Below are 12,937 nucleotides of genomic sequence, written 5' to 3'. Positions count from 1 at the left end.
AGTTCAGGCGATGGAGGCCATCCTGGCTAACACGGTGAAACGCCATCTCTACTAAAAATACAAAAAATTAGCCAGGCGTGGTGGCGGGCACCCGTAGTCCCAGCTACTCAGGAGGCTGAGGCAGGAGAATGGTGTGAACCCGGGAGGCGGAGCTTGCAGTGAGCCGAGATCGCCACTGCACTCTAGCCTGGGCGACAGAGCGAGACTCCGTCTCAAAAAAAAAAAAAAAAAGAAAGAAATATTTCCATTTGAATTATCTGACAGGAGCTACTTTGTTTTCAAGGTCTGACCCTGGCATTATTTTTCAAATATGGCAGAGTACTGTTATAACTGTAAAATTTGCTAATGGAAGGAGTTATCCTCTTTATCCTGCTACAATGGCAGAAACCACATAGCTTTTTCTTCTCATCACTTCTTTAAAGAAATAAATTGAAGGACGCCAAACTTGTGGCCATCGTCTGTAGTTTCTCGGGCGGTGGGTGTGGCTGAGGGGTGGAGGACCGCCATGTTGGCCCCTGCTTTCCCGCCTTCCTCCAAGGCCCACCTTGATCATAAGGCACAAGGTATACAAACACCACAACTGCTCTCACCACAGGAAACGAGCACGTGGAGGAGACAGACTGACAGCGGGGAAGAGGAAGGCAGTGTGGTAGGCACCTGGGGCCCATAAGCGCTGCTGTGTGCCTAGGCGGCACCGGCCTTCCCAGTGAGGGCCAGTCCTAGTGCCACTGTGCATGTGCTAAATAGAGCCAGCACTTCCTCAGTGAGTGATGCCACACGCTTGAAAGGGGGACAGCCACACTCACCCTCAAGGGGAAAAGGCCTCTTGAACTCCCCACAGTGTGTGCCAGCACCCCGGGGAGGAGTGATCTGTGTATGGCAAGTAACCCGGCGTGCCACTATAACAAAGCAGCCTGGGCACTGGAACCACAACTTCCCTCCCCGCAGCCCCCACTTTTTTTTTTTTTTTTTTTTTTTTTGAGACAGGGTCTTGCTCTGTCACCCAGGCTGGAGTGCAGTGGTGTGATCTTGGCTCTCTACAACCTCCGCCTCCTGGGCTCAAGCAATCCTCCCATCTCAGCCTCTTGAGTAGCTGGGACAGCAGGCATGCCCCACCACACAAGGCTAATTTTTATATTTTTGTAGAGGCAGGGTTTTGTCATGTTGCCCAGGCTGGTCTTGAACTCCTGAGCTCAAGCAATGTGCCTGCCTCGGCCTCCCAAAGTGCTACGATGACAGGCGAGAGGCGCTGCACCTAGCCCCCAGTTTCCTAACACTGCTTCACTTTAATTTTGTGTGAAATTGTGACTCAGTGCTGAGCTTTGGACCCAGATAAATGTTGAGGGGGAATACAGAAGAGAATTGGCCTTTCTAAACAGCTCAACCCAGTTTCTAAAGGCAAGATTTTACTCCAGTGACATATACTGGTGACCACGATGTCACTCTGTGAGCCAGCCTCAACAGTAACCCAAACACAACGCTGAGGAAGAGACCGTTTCCCACCAACAGCACACACCTATGGCTGGGGTGGCTAATGGTGGGGCACCAATAAGGATAAGAGTCTTTGGCGGCTTTCTTTTTTTAAGCCCATATTTTATCAATTTAAAGCATGAGAGTAGCAGAGATGGAGAGTAGAGAAGAAAACAGGTTCCCAAGAACTCTGGCAAGAATGTTGCTATTTGGTGAAGGAATGATTATCATTAGTGTACCTGTCTTAAATTCTGAAATGCATCTTGGGACCTGCAGTTCAGTATTTTGAAGACTACAAAGGTAGCTGTGGCCGTTGGCCTCTCCAGGTCCCTGCTGGGTCCCAGAGATGAGAAAGGGTGAAGTTAGTAAAAGAGGAGGCTGCCCCTTAAAGGACAGTTGGTTTGGAGGGAAATCCTGATCCATGCAGTTGAAATGTCCCCTGCAGGTCCCTGGGGACCTGCTGTCACCTCCCCGGTGTTCCTGACTAGTCTGAGAGGTATGCTCCAGAACCCACGATAAGACCAAGTTCTCTAGAAACTGCCTCTATCTCTGAGTCTGTACCATGGTTTATTTCTGACAGAATGAGACTTTTGTATCAAAGGAGCTCCAGCTAAAGTTGAATGTTTTTCTTTCTCAGTTTTTATGGCCTTATTAAACATGTTTAGCTAGCCAAAGCTTTCTCCTCCTCACCAGGCTCACTGTCAACATGGTGGTGGGGCTAGAAAGAGGCACCACAGGAAGAAGCCTGCACTTCCCCCAAGGGATTTAAAAAAGAACCAATTTGGGCCATGCTTGGTGCATCTAGCATCATCTTGGGATAAATCCACATGATTCAGGTCAAAGTTTTGGAGTTAATTTTCCCATTATTATTTGCTCCTTTCCAAGGCCTTAATGTGAAATTCAGGGTCTGGCCATGGTGGCAGATGTCCCTACACTCTTTCATTCAGAGAAGCAGCAGTTGTGAATACACCACTGCAGTATTTCTAATGACATCTTGAGCCATAAACAACATAACTGCACTACCATATATCCAGGCAGTAGGAGTGTTCAGTTTTCCAGTGTTTCTGTGAAACACTAAATATTGGATTAGTTTGAAATGCAACTGACCCCAGGAGTAGGTTCAATAAGGTCATTCCGACTAATGAAAATGTGAAAAAAGGTGACATGTAGAAGGAAACATTGCTGTTCATATTCTTGAAATAGACTTTTCTTTAAGACAAAAGTAATGACATTTGGTTTATCTTCACAAATTGCACACTGGGTGAGAGCATACAATTGCTGCAGGGAACTGTAGGCAAGCAATTTGGTCACAGGAATTTGTCTTGTTTTAAATGAAAAAGCTATATGAAATGCATAGCTTTGATTAACCTAAAGATACATTTTCCCTCTTTATAAAACTCCAGATTTAGGATGCTGGCAAAAGGCAGTGCTGGCAAAGTATTTAATGCACATGGAAATGCTATTCTATTTTGGCTTCCAGAAGTAGCCCTAGTAAATTCTATGCATCAATGCATTGGCTAATAATAATTTCAGTTTTACTATAAATTATCTAAATGTCACTTAAGTACTTAAGAAGTAGCGCTTGCTCCTTTCTAGAAGCTGTCTAAGGCAGCTGATGCATAAAGCACCTTAACTAGACCTCCAACTAGTTCAGCAGTTCAATCTGTGCCCCTCGGCCACAGGACTGCCCTCGGTATCCCTCACTACACAGCTCCCCTCTCCTGGGGACTTTTCATGTTCATTTCCGCCTTGTCAAAGGCAGTCCAGGCAGGGAAGAGAAACGTCAGAAACATGATCGTCAAGGACTGCTCCGTGTAGCAATCTCAATTCTAAGAATAATTACATGGGTGTGAGGAACACAAAAATCCCACCTCACAGAAGATAAATGAGCACACTCACACTGCCAACTCTTCAGGAATTATCCCCACTAGCTCCTCAGAGAGCATGCTTTGTTTCTTATATCATCTACTGCTCTGTTGGCCAGACTTTCATTCACACTATGTTAACTTTCATCTCAATCATCTCAGCCTTCATGTGATTTGCTTATTGTGTTTCTCTAGTTTTCACTGAACACAGAGTGCAAACAAAGGCAAAGACTGAAGCAATCATTTCAAAAACAAGAGCTCACACTACAAACACACATGAGCATCACATATTGAAACGTAGGCTTTCTCTTGTCTTTATTCTGGGGAGGAGGAATCCTCCTCATCATCTTCCTCATCTTCATCATTGAACGAACAGGGGGTCTCGCCTCGGGACTCGGAGCAGTGAGAGGCCGCACTGCTGGACTGGTGACTGTTTGGGGCCAGGAACTGCCCAGTTGCTAAGGCCACTTCTGCATCCAAGCATAACCCTTGGTTTACACTAGCAAACAATTAAAAACACACAGGCTCATTAATGTGGTATAAACAGTTTTGTAAAATATAGGAATAAAAACATAGGAAGGAGGTGCCATTGGTGAGATCTGCCACAAACCTGCTCAGCAGGACCTGTGCTGGCAGTAACATGACCCCGGCTCACCCCTACACAGACAGTCAGGGCTCTGGGGTTTGCCTTTCTAACCCTGAAAAAAATACGTACCTTGACTGGGGTAAGGTGGCACCAGTGTTCAGGTCTAAATTTGAAACTGATTGGGTAGAGTTCAGAAGTAGTCCCTGATTTAACCAAGAAGGTCCTGTGGAGATATCTAAAGGAAAAAATGAGAACAAAAAATGTCGGTCCTGCAAGTTTTGTGGCTGCTGTTGTTACAGTCTGAAGAAAGCACAGAAGAGCAAGAGCTAAGCTTATTCTTCATGACAGCGAGACAATTCTCTTGCTGTGAGAAGAACCCAGGTTTCTTCATCTTCTTGGAAGAAAAAGAAACTCTAGAACACAAGAGCAGGGAAAAAAAAATACGGGAAGGCAGCTTATGGAGAGAAGGTATTCAAATGAAAACACTCACAGGCGCTTTCTTACTCTTTTTTCTTAGATAAGCCCTGCAGAGCACAGCCCATGGGATGCAGCCCAGTGTACCATCCTCAATGCCTGGGCTGCCCTCACCACAAAAGACCTGGACTGTGGTGTTGACAGCCAAAGCCAGAAGTGGGAAAAGAGAAAATCAAATCAGAAATACATGAGGTAAGAAGGCCACCCTGCTTAGAGGGCAGACAGATCTGTTTTGGCCAAAACCCCTGCCGCAATGTCTTTTCAGGTGCCTGCTGCTGGTGAACTCAATGCTGCTACTCATCAAATACCTATTCTTTTTCCTGACAAGATTTTTCCTGGTATCCTTTGCTTTCTAATTCAAACTAGCTCTTATTTTTAAACTCACATGCAGTCATGTTTTTAATGAGGTGGAGACAGACATTACTGTTTTAGTCTACAGAAAATATTTTGGGCTGGGCACAGTGGCTCATGCCTGTAATCCCAGCATTTTGGGAGGCCAAGGCGGGCGGATCACCTGAGGTTGGGAGTTCAAGACCAGCCTGTCCAATGTGGAGAACCCACCTCCACTAAAAATACAGAATGAGCTGGGCATTGTGGCGCATGCCTGTAATCCTAGCTACTCGGGAGGCTGAGGCAGGAGATTCGCTTGAACCCAGGAGGCGGAGGTTGCAGTGAGCTGAGATCGCACCATTGCACTCCAGCCTGGGCAGCCAGAGTGAAACGCCATCTCAAAAAAAAAAAAAAAAAAATTTTTTTTTTGGTATCTCCTTGCCATCTTCTTTTCTATACATATACCACATTTCTCCTATGACAACACTGATCAATTCTTATTGTAATTTTACTGGTTTAATACTTCTAATCTTCCCATCTACAGTGTTAGCTCAAAGAAGGCAGTAACTGGAACATGTAAGATCTAAATGTGGCCAGGCGCGGTGGCTCATGCCTGTAATCCCAGCACTTTGGGAGGCCAAGGTGGGCAGATTGTTTGAGCTCAGGAGTTCAAGACCAGCCTGGCAAACATAGCAAAGCCCCATCTCTATTAAAAATACAAAAATTAGTCAGGCATGGTGATACACGCATGTAATCCCAGCTACGAGAGGCTGAGGCAGAAGAATCACTTGAACCCAGGAGGTGGAGGTTGCAGTGAGCCTAGATCGTGCCACTGCACTCTAGCCTGGGTGACAGAGCAAGACTCTTATCTCAAAGGAAAACAAAAAAAAACCCCAAAAAAGTTACTGAATGAATGAGTATAGTTTTGTCAGCTGCCACTTTACAAAATAAGTGGTAGATACATTAAAAGTAATTCCTAAAAAGAAATTATATAAGCCCAAACACATACTCAGAAAATGTAATCTGCCAAAATGAGCTGATTTAATTTAATCAAAATCTTTTTGCAATTACTGTACAAAAAATTGAAACTATATTATTTAGATTGGAAACTCTGGTATCCAAACAAGAGGCCATTCCCATGTAGGAAAAAAGTAAACTAAATGACTATGCTAATTTTAAAACCGTCTTATGAACCTTTTTCTTTGAGACAGCTGTGGAAAAAAAAGACTTCAAGCCTAAGAAGAATAGCAGACTTTAAATACATTAAATAACAACAAGTCTGTACAAGAAAATAACATTAATGCCAGAATCCTGTGCTGAATATTAATTAGTATATAGAACTATAGAAACCTTCTGTCAGAACACAGCTATTTACTTGTTTGTGAGCATAACACATTACATTCTCTTTTTACAATGGATTGGAAAAGCCTACATTTCTTTCCTATTATCACAGGATCCACACAATGGTTCTCACACTCCCACTCAGGCCATTCTGCCCCTTTACACATGAGAGGCACATGTTTCTTCCTTTGAACTAACCAGAAAGTCTGTATCCCAGTCTGCAAATGAGGTCACGAAGAGATCAAAACCACAGAGCCTGCCTAATCGCCCTGAGCCTTTTCACTGGGAGTAAGCTAAAATAAAGTTCTGGTGATTTATTGAGTAAGCCCTTTATTCAGATTCTGCTGGCCTTCCAATGACACAGCAGGACCCAGGCTGGAGAGCGTGGGGAGAGAGCTGGGTGGGGAGACAGAACAGGTGGGCTGAGGGGCAAGGAGAGGCGGGGGGCCCTTGCAGGGGATGAATGGTGCCAACCGAAGAACTAAAACAGAAACTGGATCTCAGCCAAGAAACTCTTCTGTTGTGAGCAAAGGGCCAAATCATAGAGTAAAACCAAATTAAAGCTACCTTTTTGCTTACATGGGATTTAATGTATCTTAGAACTAGCATTAAAATGCCTTTAAAAAGCGATGTGAAATTCTAGATGGTTATACTTACAAATGAAAGAAACAAAAGAAAGCAAAGGCAAAATCACTGCTTACATATTCAATTTTTTTTTTTTTTTTTAAAGACAGAGTCTCACTCTGTTGCCCAGGCTGGAATGCAGTGGTGCGATCTCTGTTCACTGCAATCTCCACCTCCCAGGTTCAAGTGATTTCCCTGCCCCAGCCTCTCAAAGAGCTGGAATTACAGGCATGTGTCACCATGCCTGGCTAATTTTTGCATTTTTAGTAGAGATGGGCTTTCGCCATGTTGGCCAGTCTGGTCTCGCACTCCTGACCTCAAGTGATATGCCTGCCTTGGCCTCCCAAAGTGTTGGGATTACAGGTGTGAGCCACCGCACCTAACCTATATAGTCAAATCATATCTGCGAAATACGTAATATTTTCAGGAATTAGGAAAATCAGGAAGATTTCTAAATTAGTAAAAAAAACTTAATTATAAGACATGTAAAACATAGTGCTTCTATTTTCAAGTATACTCAGTATAATTTTACAACTCAATAAAAAGACAAGTAACTTTATTTAAAAATGGGTCAAGGATGCACTGTGGGAGGCCGAGATGGGTGGATCACCTGAGGTCAGGAGTTTGAGACCAGCCTGGCCAACACGATGAAATCCCATCTCTACTAAAAATACAAAAATTAGCCAGGCGTGGTGGCGGGCGCCTGTAATTCCAGCTACTTGGGAGGCTGAGACAGGAGAATCGCCTGAACCCGGGAGGTGGAGGTTGCAGTAAGCCGAGACTGCGCCACTGCACTCCAGCCTGGGTAACAGAGCAAGACTCTGTCTCAAAAAAAAAAAAAAAAAAAAACCCAAATGGGCAAAGGATGTGAACAGACATATTTCTGTTCATATACAAATAGTCAATAAACACATGAAAAGACGCTCAACATCATAAGTCATTAGGGAAATGCAAATCAAAATTACAGTGGGAGCCAAGGCAGGTGGATCGCTTGAGCTCAGAAGTTTGAGACCAGCCTAGACAACATGGCAAAGCCCCATCTCTATCAAACATACCAAAAAAAAAAAAAAAGATTTAACCAGGCATGGTGTCACACATCTGTGGTCCCAGCTACTCAGGAAGCTGAGGTGGGTGGATCGTTTGAGCCTTGGAGTTTGAGGCTGCAGTGAGCGGAGATTGTGCCACGGCACTCCAGCCTGGAGAGCAAGACTCTCTCCCCTCCACCACTGCCCTTCCTTGCCCCCCACAAAAATCACAGCGATACCACTTCACTTCTGTGAGGATGGCTATAATTCAAAAGATGTATAATGACAAGTGTAGAAAAGGATGTGGAGGCCAGGCACGGTGGCTCACATGTATAATCCCAACACTTTGGGAGGCTGAGTCAGGCGAATTCAGGCCAGGAGTTCCAGATCAGCCTGGCCAATATGGTGAAACCCTGTCTCTGCTAAAAATACCAAAACTAACCAGGTGTGGTGGCAAGGTACCTGTAATCCCAGGTACTCAGGAGGCTGAGGCAGGAGAATCACCTGAACCTGGGAGGTGGAGGTTGCAGTGAGCCAAACTGCGCCACTGCACTCCAGCTTGGGCGACAGAGTGAGACTCCATCTCTAAACAAGTAAATAAGGATGTGGAGAAATTGGAACCCTCATCCATTGCTGGTTGGACTGTAAATGGTGGTACAGGAGCTTTGGAAAACAGTTTGGTATTTCCTTAAAATGTTAAACACAGAGTTACCATATGACCCAGCAATTTTACTCTTAGGTGTATGTTTTTAGAGCTAAAAACATATGTTTACACATAAACTTTTATAAAAACGTTAACAGCAGCATCATTCAAAATAGCCAAAAAGTGGAAACAGTCCAAATGTCTACCAACTGATGAATGGATAAACAAAACGTGGTCCATCCATACAATGGAATAGTATTTGGCAATAAAGAGGAATGAAGTACTGATGGTGCTACAACATGAACGAACCCGAAACATTACACTACGTGAAAGAAGCCATCCACAAAATACCCCATGCTGTAGGGTTCCGTTCACACAAAGCCTCTGTCTAGAATAGGCAAATTCATAGTGACACAGAGTAGATTAGTGGTTGCCAGGGGCTGAGGGAGAATGAGGGAATAGAGAAAGACTGTTAATGGTTTGGGTTTCTTTTTGGGTTTTTAAATTAAAATATTCTGGAATTAGATAGTGGTGATGATTAGCAACCTTGTGGGTATACCAAAACACCACTGAACTGACATTTTTAAATGGTGTATTTTATGGCATGCGAATTCAATCTCAATTTAGAAAAGTTACAATGATATAATTTCAGACCCACCTGATTGGGAAAATAGAACACTTCTACTCTGCTGGGGAAAGTGTAATTTGGTAAAATCAAATTGAAAATTTTTGGTATCATCTAGTAAAGCTGAAGATGTACCCAACTCTGACCTAACAAGTTCAATCTGTACGTTTGCATGTGGTCACTAGGATACATGTATAGGAATGTTCAAAGCTGCACTGTATTTGAACATCAAGGAATCGGAAACAAACTAAAGGTTTATTTTCAGAAAAATAAACAGAAAAGCTGTGATGTATTCATATAATGGAATTTTACACAGGAGTAAGAATGTATGAATTACATCTACATTATATACTATTACATCTAAATTGGCTCACTCAGCACTACATTTGACTCTTCAGAGAGATCTAGTAATTCCCAGTACCTAGCTTAAATAGATTGTTTCATAACATTATATACTATTACATAATCTAATTTTTGAAAAAATGGTCCTAAAGTGTTAAAGGTTTCAGTCTGTCGACACAAGCGCAGATGTTCTAAAAGTTTGCAATTTTCTATAAGAAAGGTTTTAACAAGTTTGGATTCAACATTTAGTCAGGGACAACACATGAAAGCATCAGTTAACATACCTGTGATATAACCTTCTAAAGCCTTTGGCACCAGGGATTTCGCAAGTTTTAGATCCTCCAGAGAGCATTTGCCTGACTCCAGGCCAAATGACATTCCCATCCGCTTTAGTACTTCTATGTCATCATGGATCTCAAAGGTGTTGTCAAAATTGAAAAGATACTCAAACCTGCATCAGGAAACAAAGTAAAGGGTTTTTGGTGGTGCTGGAGAGGTCTGAATAGTTTTGTATTCTGTACTTTAAGTAACAGAATGGGGGCCTAAATCCAGCTATAGTGCTAGAAATGGCTACCATTTAGAGAGCCATGAGTCATTCTGCTCTGTCAGGGGAATGACATCTCAAATAAAACACTTTCCCAATTAAAACAACATTCCTCTGACAGATGATAGAAATCCACAAACTTTAGCCCTAACGCTGTTGCAAACAGAGGATGGAAATTTTGTTCTAAATCCAGTACTTTTCAAAGTTGCCTACAGCTTTGCCACCAAAGAAAAGCCTTTCTACTTTAATATTACAATATCCCTATTCTGAGTTGAGCTGTTAGCTTTGAGGAAAAAAACATTTTGAATGCTTACTTCATTTTCATGAGTCAACTGTTAGCTATGGCCTACTTTAGATAAGCAATAAATAGAAGACTTTCAATAAATGAAAACAACCCCAAATCCTGTCCTGAGACACTAAGACGTAAAATGTTTTAAGAAAAAGTGTCACATGTAATACAAGCACATTTCCAAATATGCTTGAAAAGCACCCAAACTGGATGCCCAGCTTCCCAGCAGCCCAACACACTTCAATCAAGAGGCAAAAGAAGGAAGACACAGTCCTTCCGACTCCTAGGCTAGGCCTGGAACACCTTCGTCATGGGCTGCAGGGACAAGGTTCGGGGACAATGGTAGGTTTCACCTGGTCATGAAATTCTATTAAAATCATATGAGGGTAAAACTTTATATCCTATTTAAGATAATTTGAACAACAGATTATCTTAGGAGCAAAAATTATAATTTGAAGCAAAATACCAATTTAAGTAATCTATATGAATTTGATTAAAGTACAATAACAACTTTTAAAAAAAATCTGAAGTGGGTACCTGCCACAGGGATGATTTCAGGCATCTGTTAAAAGCAGATCGCTTTGTAAATGTAATCCTCATTGTGGAAAGCCTCCCGGCTAATTATGGGGAAAGGTTGCATCACCAAAGTAACTGAAAGATAGGGTTTTTGGACCTATGTTGGATAACAAGCTTGTACAAGCTACTCAGAGTCTCCTTCCCTCCACTCAAAGGAAGGCCAAGGAAAGGGCATGAGTCAGGGACCACCCAAGAGATGGAAGCCTCACCAGATTCCAGCCTGGGGGAACAGTGTCTATAATTCCCCTAGGCCAATGATTCTCAGATTTTCCTGTCATTCTTTTTAGACTTAAGAGACTAACCTAAGAAGATAGTTTTATAATTCTCCATACAAAACAAGAGACTAACTAGAGAGAGTAACTAGAATGCTAAGTTTTGTGTTTTTTATCTGAAAAGATGCTAACCATTTTCTAGAATTCTCGGTTTTCTTTCTTTTCTTTTTTTTTTTGAGATGGAGTCTTGCTCTGTCGCCCAGGCTAGAGTACAGTGGCACAATTTTGGCTCAGTGCAACCTTTGCCTCCTGGGTTCAAGCGATTCTCCTACCTCAGCCTCCTGAGTAGCTGGGATTACAGGCGCGTGCCACCACACCTGGCTAATTTTTGTATTTTTAGTAGAAATGGGGTTTCACCATGTTGGTCAGGCTGGTCTCGAACTCCTGACTTTGTGATCCACCCACCTTGGCCTCCCAAAGTGCTGGGATTACAGGCGTGAGCCACCACGCCCGGCCTGAATTCTCAGTTTTCTGAGACTGTTAATGGTCCTCTCTGACATATATTTATAAAGAATTTGCAAGTGTGTGGAAAATAATTCAGATATCTACCACTTACTGACCACTGGGCTGGGTTCTATATTAATTTATCCATAACTTTTTGAAACTGGCAAGGTAAATTCTGTAATTCTTATTTTTGTGGAGAAAGGAACACAATCTCAGAGAGGTTAAGAAACTTAAGGAGAGGCTGGGCATGGTGGTTCATGCCTGTAATCCCAGCACTTTGGGAGACTGAGGCGGGCAGATCACGAGGTCAGGAGATCAAGACCATCCTGGCTAACACAGTGAAACCCTGTCTCTACTAAAAATACAAAAAATTAGCCAGGCATGGTGGCGAGCCCCTCTAGTCCCAGCTACTCGGGAGGCTGAGGCAGGAGAATGGCGTAAACCCAGAGGGTGGAGCCTGCAATGAGCCAAGATTGCACCACTGCACTCCAGCCTGGGAGACAGAGCAAGACTCCATCTCAAAAAAAAAAAAAAAGAAACATAAGAAGATTAAAAAATGGATCAGCTTTAGATGGCCAAGGAGGTGTGCACCTGCAGTCCCAGCTACAAGGAAGGTTGAGGCAGGGGGACTGCTTGAGCCCAGGAGTTTGAGGCTGCAGTGAGCTATGATCATGCCTGTACACAGCCACTGCACTCCAGCCTGGGCAATAGCAAGAACAGTGAGAATCCACTCTTTTTTTTTTTTTTTTTCTTTTTGAGACGGAGTTTTGCTCTTGTTGCCCAGGCTGGAGTGCAGTGGCGCAATCTTGGCTCACTGCAACCTCTGCCTCCTGGGTTCAAGCGATTCTCCCACCTCAGCCTCCCGAGTAGCTGGGATTACAGGTGTGAGCCACCATGCTAATTTTTGTACTTTTAGTAGAGACAGGGTTTCACCATGTTGGCCAGGCTGGTCTCGAACTCTTGACCTCAGGTGATCCACCCGCCTTGGCCTCCCAAAGTGCTGGGATTACAGGCATGAGCTGCCGCACCCGGCCAAGAATCCACTCTTAAAAAAATACGTTGGTCTGGTTTACTTCATAAGCTACACAGTCTCTACTATTTCCTTTTGTGTCTATAGTCTCAATTATCAAATAGTTTTGAAATTCCTGCTGCTTTTCTTTCTTTTTCTTTTTTTTCTTTTTGAGACACAGTCTTGCTCTGTCATCCAGGCTGGAGTGTAGTGGCACAGTCTTGGCTCACTGCAACCCCTGCCTCCCAGGTTCAAGCATTTCTCCTGCCTTGGCCTCCCTAGTAGCTGGGACTACAGGTGTGCGCCACCAAGCCTGGGTAATTTTTCTATTTTTAGTAGAGACAGGGTTTCACTATGTTGGCCAGGCTGGTCTCGAACTCCTGACCTCAGGTGATCCACCAGCCTCGGTCTCCCAGAGTGCTGGGATTACAGGCGTGAACCACCGCGCCCCTACGACTCTTCTTTTGTGTGTGTGCCT

The 12,937-nt window shown here is 43.5% G+C and overlaps 1 protein-coding gene across 5 annotated transcripts in view; it reads right to left on the bottom strand.

The window, feature by feature from the left end:
- Positions 1-2,659: 2,659 nt before the first annotated feature.
- Positions 2,660-12,937, bottom strand: part of TFDP2 (transcription factor Dp-2) — a 196,407-nt gene continuing 186,129 nt past the window's right edge. For 2 of the 5 annotated variants that reach the window (XM_025377601.1, XM_025377603.1), the window contains 3 exons: positions 9,610-9,776; positions 4,051-4,156; positions 2,660-3,834 (listed from right to left, as the gene is read on the bottom strand). In XM_025377601.1, coding sequence (XP_025233386.1) covers positions 3,651-3,834; positions 4,051-4,156; positions 9,610-9,776 — 457 coding nt within the window. In that variant the 3' untranslated portion in view covers positions 2,660-3,650. The remainder of the gene's footprint in view (positions 3,835-4,050; positions 4,157-9,609; positions 9,777-12,937) is intronic. The other 3 variants (XM_025377602.1, XM_025377606.1, XM_025377604.1) reach the window with 2 other exon arrangements.

The sequence above is a fragment of the Theropithecus gelada genome, chromosome 2 (assembly GCF_003255815.1).
Source record: "Theropithecus gelada isolate Dixy chromosome 2, Tgel_1.0, whole genome shotgun sequence".
NCBI lineage: Eukaryota > Metazoa > Chordata > Mammalia > Primates > Cercopithecidae > Theropithecus > Theropithecus gelada.
This window is presented reverse-complemented; position numbering and strand designations above follow the sequence as displayed.